The sequence below is a fragment of the Neltuma alba genome, unplaced genomic scaffold (assembly GCF_004799145.2).
Source record: "Neltuma alba isolate B1F8T4 unplaced genomic scaffold, ASM479914v2 tig00006532_pilon, whole genome shotgun sequence".
NCBI lineage: Eukaryota > Viridiplantae > Streptophyta > Magnoliopsida > Fabales > Fabaceae > Neltuma > Neltuma alba.
This window is the reverse complement of record NW_021634491.1, coordinates 26576-32265: the sequence shown is the minus strand read 5'-3', so window position 1 is coordinate 32265 and position 5690 is coordinate 26576. Positions and strand designations below refer to the sequence as shown.

The following is a 5690-nucleotide window of genomic DNA, read 5'->3' as shown; positions in this document are numbered from 1 at the left end:
GAAATGGAGGCGATTCAATTTTGTCAAATAAGAATAAGATGCAAACTTGATGAATGAAAGAAAATTATGTTGGAAGGGATGCGTTTAATTGAGCAGGGAAATAATATAACTTAGTATTGGATAAAGGATATTTTGAATTGATAATACTGCCTCCGTTCCTTATTATAAGAGACGAATAACCGAATTACGTTGATCAAAAAAGCAGTTAAAATTAGTTAAGAACAATCAATGTGTAAAAAATATAATTTTTTCCCCAAAAATGCCCTCATTAATAAGGAGAGAGAGTATGAGAGAGAACAATTAAATTATTGAAAGAAAGAGAAGTGAGAGGGAGAGAGTGTGTGAATTTGAGACAATAAATATGGGTAAAATAGGAAATCAACACAAAAAAGTAGAGACAACTTTTAAAGTGACTCTTATATATAGGAAAATGCCATAAACACCAAATGTCTCTTATAATAAGGAACGGAGGGAGTATCCAGTTAAAATATAGAGCGGCTTACCGTTATTGTTAGGTAATATTTTTTTGCCCGAGTTATTGTCAGGGAATAAAACATTGTGAAAACTATAATTGTAAATATGATTGTGTTATGGATTAATGTTACCAAGTTTTATAATATGAGAATGAATAAATAGATAAATAAATAAAATAGAAATAGAAATAGAAAGCACAGGCAGGGTGATAAAAGACGGAGTATTGAATAAAGGGGAACAAGGGAAAATAGGGAGCTGATTGAGGTTTTGGTGAAGGTGATGGACAAAATGAGGGAAAACGACCCAACGCACGGAGAGGATGAAGCTGACGGAGGGATGGGCGGCGAGCGGCGGCCCATGTGGGCGCAGGTAACATAAAATTATGCGGACAACTTTAAGGGCCTTTCTGGTAACAAAAACTTCAAAAGCCTTTGGTCCACCCAGTATCTCATCCCATCTGACTCTGAGCCTGCCGCGGCGACTCCCCGCAGGCTCTCCCCTCTCTCTTTCCTCTTCCATGGCTTCCTCCTCCTTTTTCCTTCCCCTTCTTCTCTCCTCTCTCTTCTTTGTCTACCCAACCTCTCTCTCTCAACCCTCCTCTTCCTCCCCTGTCCCTCTGGTTCTTCCTCTCACCAAGCACCGCTCCACTCTCCAATACCTCACCCCCCTCTCTTATGGCTCCCCTTCTCAGCCCGCTGACCTCGTGCTTCATCTCGGAGGCTCCTCTCTCTGGTTTGATTGTTCCTCCAGAACCCTGCCCTCTTCTTCTTCCCTTGTCATCCCTTCTCGTTCAATCCACTGCCTCGCTGCAAAATCCCCTCAGCTGGACTCTCTGATTTTTTCATATTCTCCAGATCAACGCCATGCATGCCGAGTTTTCTCGGAGAATAGCGTCACGGAGACCAGAGACAGCGGTGGAGCGCTCGTACGGGACCTCGTACTCTTCCGCTCAACTGAAAATGAGATATCAAACCAAGCCCTATTCTTCACTTGCTCACCTACCTCCCTGTTGAATGGATTGGCGAGTGGAGCTAAAGGCATGGTCGGCCTGGGAAGAACTCGAAGTTCCCTGGCGTCTCAAATTTTTGCGTCCTACAATATGCAGAGGAAGTTCTGTCTCTGTCTTTCTTCTTCCACTGGGTTCGCATTGTTTGGCGGTATGGCGACCGAAGCTGGACCAATAGCTGAATTTTCAAGATCCCTCACCTTTACTCCCCTGATCACCCCACAAAATGAGAAACTCCCATCGGAGAAATTCTTCATCGGCGTGAATTCCGTCAAAATCAACGGTAAGCGTTTGACTCTAAAGAATGGCGGAGGGATTCAAACCGAGTTGAGCTCCATTATGCCTTACACCTCCATGGAAAGTTCAATCTACTCCACTTTCAAAGAAGCTTTTCTGAAAGCAGCAGTGTCCATGAACATAACCAGGGTGACCGCGGTGGAACCGTTTGGGCTCTGCTTTAGTTCCAGAGGAATTAACTGGTCGCAAGTGGGGCCAAATGTTCCTGTAATCGATTTGGTACTGCAGAGTGAGATGGTGAAGTGGAGGATTCATGGGAGGAATTCAATGGTGGGGGTGAATGGTGAAGTGATGTGCTTGGCTTTTGTAGACGGAGGAGTGAACTTGGATCCGAGTAACAGGATCGTGATTGGGGGATATCAATTGGAAGATGTGATTGTGGAGTTTGATTTGGATACTTCCATGGTGGGATTCAGTCCTTCTCTTTTGATGAGCAACGCTGCTTGTTCTGGTTTTAGGTTCAGTGACATGGCCTCCGAATCTGTTTGAATGTTACTTGCCTCAGCTCTTCCCTGTTCATATGATGAGGCATATATCCTTCTTGTTTCTTCTGGTGCAGCCACACAATTTTGTAATACAAACAACCCCCCCCCAAAAAAGAAGAACAAAAAAAAAGGTATTTTGTACACTTGATCGTCACAGAGATCAAGTCAGCTAATGGTCAATGTTTTTAGTGAGAATATGTATGAGAAGAAGCCTTAACTCAGCTTGGGTGAGTTATTCTTTTTCCTTTTGAGATAGACTTGGGTCAATGTTTTCATTTAGATTATGTGTGACGATAAACTATCAGAGTTGTAGCATAACAGCCGAAGCTATGATGCTTTTACTTCAGATTTATTTATTTATTTTTTTTTCGGGGTGGTGGGGGTTGTAGTGATGGGGTTACGAATGTAATTTTGGCTCCGGGAATATCTCCATTTGATGGCAACGGATACTCTCTTTTTGTGCCGGAAATCTCACGTGGGTTTTTTGTTGTTCACTTATTTGGGCCACTCATATGGATTCATTTTCAATTTCTTTTATCACTCATGTGGACTGAATTTCCACCGTTTAATCAACAATGTGATCCAAAAAATGCCATGTCATCAATCTTGTCCAACCCGCAGAGACTGGACGGTTTTGCTTAACCACACGCATCATAACGCTTATAAAAAGCACATGAGAGGTATTCACGAATCACGATCACAAGCACCCACTGGTTTTTTTTTGTTGTTGAAAGAAACAACAATTAAGCAGCTAAATGCCAGGTCAATCAAATATAATATACAAATGCAATGTGATGTCTCCCATGAGAATAGAATAATCAAATATAATATACTAATGCATATTTTCAAATTTTAAAACAGAAAATCAAATCGAGAGTTAAATTCAAGATCTTAAATAAACCCACGTATTTTTTTTAAAAGGACATACCCTTTAAAATGATTATTATGACGATAGTATTTAAAATATGATTATTAGATAAGAAATTATACATGTATATATAATTTATTAAAAGATATTTTTGTTATTTCAAGAACATAAATAACTTCTTCAACTAAAATATATATACATATACACATATTATACACACACATATGCGCTCGTACATGTACTCGATTCACTTTTGTTTAATTTTACAACGTTTAATCAGCAAAATAAAATTATATAATTGACAAAATGATTTACTCATTTATCAAATACGACTGATCTAGTCGCTTATTAGTGACAACCAACAAGTCAGCGCATTTAATTTTATTTACGACTAAAGATCTTTTTGTCCGGCAAAAACGAGCCAAAAAAACAAAAAAGGTTTCATGATGATCTACAGAATCATGCATGGCTAAGGAAAAGTGAGAGCGACTTGTGTTTCGGCGAAGAGGATAGCTAAAAACTTAGTTTTGAGGAATCCACATCAAACACCTTCAAATGTCCACCTACTACATTTCCCAAATGACATTCTTGGCTTTGTTCTAAATCCCAAGCTCACCACATTTTTCTCAGCGATGAACATTGAAATATTGGCCCCACGAATGCTCCATTCCACTTCCCCTCATCAATACTTGGAACACTAGATCTATTCAATTTTGAAACACATGCCATGTGCCAACTAAACACGCTGTTATTTCATAAACATAAGATGGAGAACTTTGTTGGAGAACTCTTGAACAAAAACTTACTCATTTGTCCACGCAAAACTAAAAGATAAAAGGCACATTCTTCATTTCGCTTATATCATGCTCCCGTATTTATTTTGCCATCCATGGAGGTTGAAGCTTCACAACCCACAAGGCCAATAGAGAATAAAACTCAAAGCCATTGCATTAAAAGCGAGAACAACTTGTGTTCTGGAGGAGAAGGGAGGAGCTAAAGCTTAGTTTCGAGGAAACCAAATCAAATACCAGAAGATTATCCTCTAATTGATGCCCACCAATTACGATTGAGGTTTTCACCGATGACTTTTTCGGTTCTTTCCCTCCATCAACAAATCCCAGACACACCACATTGTGCTTAGTCGTCACCATTAAATTGGTCTCATGAATAGTCCATGTCACTCCCCCCTGAAGCTCCAAATCAATACTAGGCACGCCGGACCTATTAATAGAGCTTGAATCATAGCATGCCTCAAATGGTGGCACTGGAGACACTCTCTTCATCTTCCTGCTCGCAGCCTGTTTGACGAATTGTCTTAAAAACGGTTTGTAAACTGAGCTGTGCAGCTCAGTGAAAGGACTCATGGTAGTAATTTTGGTACCCCCATTTCCCTTTTTGTCAATGGATAAAAGGGAAGGTTTTATGTTCACAGCCTTGCCGTCAATCTTGATCGATTTCACATCAATGAAGTATTCATAAGAGGCATCCCCAGTAGTAAACACTGGAGCCGTTGAAACTGGGTTGACGATCAGTGGGATGGTTTTGAGAACTTTGGACACATCTTGGGCACCAACGAGCATGTCACCATATCCTTTGTTGGTTGAAGAAGGTAAACAAAGAGAAAACCTGCGAGGAAGCTTATAAGCCGATGAGAGCTGTGCAGGTAACGTTAACTCCGTCCTTGCAAGGCCTATGATCCCATCACTGCCTTTGGGTAAGCCTTCTAGAACTACAGCATCGCCGGTGAATGAATCCGAAGCAGTACAGCCAGAAAGGAAGTGAGGCACTTTCAGGTTGGGCATATGGAAGACATCGTCGCCCAAGTCACCACTGAAGATATATTTAGCCAAACTGTTTAAAATGTTATGACCACAAGTGTCATTTGAGCAACCTGGTTTAAAAGGGCCAGAACAACCAGTGCATCCTGCATCCTGGGGACATTTTTTTGACTGACAAGATACAGGGCGGTAGGACGATGAATTGTAGCGACTGTTGCAGTCATACCACAGGGATGGTCCTCCAAGATCAACCACCAGGTCCACGTTGTGTTGTGGAGTTCCTATGCCAACAGAAGCGTAGTAGAGATTGGTTAATGGGTCTTTCTTAATGGGAAGTTTGAAGGAATAGGGTTGGGATTTGGGCTGATGGGGAAGTGATGAGCATGAGATTGAGAAGGTGGCCATTGAGAGGAGGAAGAAATGGATCAGGGCGGAAGATGAAGCCATTGTGATCGAACAGCAAACTGATGATGAGGCTGCTTTAATTTGCTCAGATTGTAGTTTCCTTTTATAGGCATTCAGTAGATCGCAAATTAATGATTATATTGCCCTTTGACAGTTGTGTCTGGTCAAGATAGAGATGAAGCTAAACAGAAAGAATTCAAACTTGGCTGGCATCCATGTACAAAGGGAGGCGCTCGGCAACTTTAATACAAGTTTTGAATCACGTTGTATTTGAAATCTAAGGATGAAACGAAGAGAAACAGGAGGAGAGAATGAATAAGTATAAGGAATGAAATGCCACATTATTCAAGTCTTAACACCAACTTTTGCATGTGCAG

At 40.9% G+C, this 5690-nt stretch overlaps 2 protein-coding genes across 2 annotated transcripts; one reads left to right on the top strand and one right to left on the bottom strand.

Annotated features, from left to right (window-relative positions):
* Window positions 1-762: 762 nt before the first annotated feature.
* LOC114750586 (gamma conglutin 1-like) lies at window positions 763-2577 on the top strand. Its single transcript, XM_028939181.1, has 2 exons — window positions 763-843; window positions 1022-2577. The coding sequence occupies exons 1-2, from the start codon at window positions 763-765 to the stop codon at window positions 2264-2266; spliced, it is 1326 nt and encodes a 441-aa protein (XP_028795014.1). The 3' UTR covers window positions 2267-2577.
* A 1070-nt stretch (window positions 2578-3647) lies between these two features.
* Window positions 3648-5378, bottom strand: LOC114750580 (basic 7S globulin-like). Its single transcript, XM_028939173.1, has one exon. It carries the CDS (start codon window positions 5353-5355, stop codon window positions 4081-4083), a length of 1275 nt encoding a protein of 424 aa, XP_028795006.1. The 5' UTR covers window positions 5356-5378; the 3' UTR covers window positions 3648-4080.
* Between the last annotated feature and the right edge of the window lie 312 nt (window positions 5379-5690).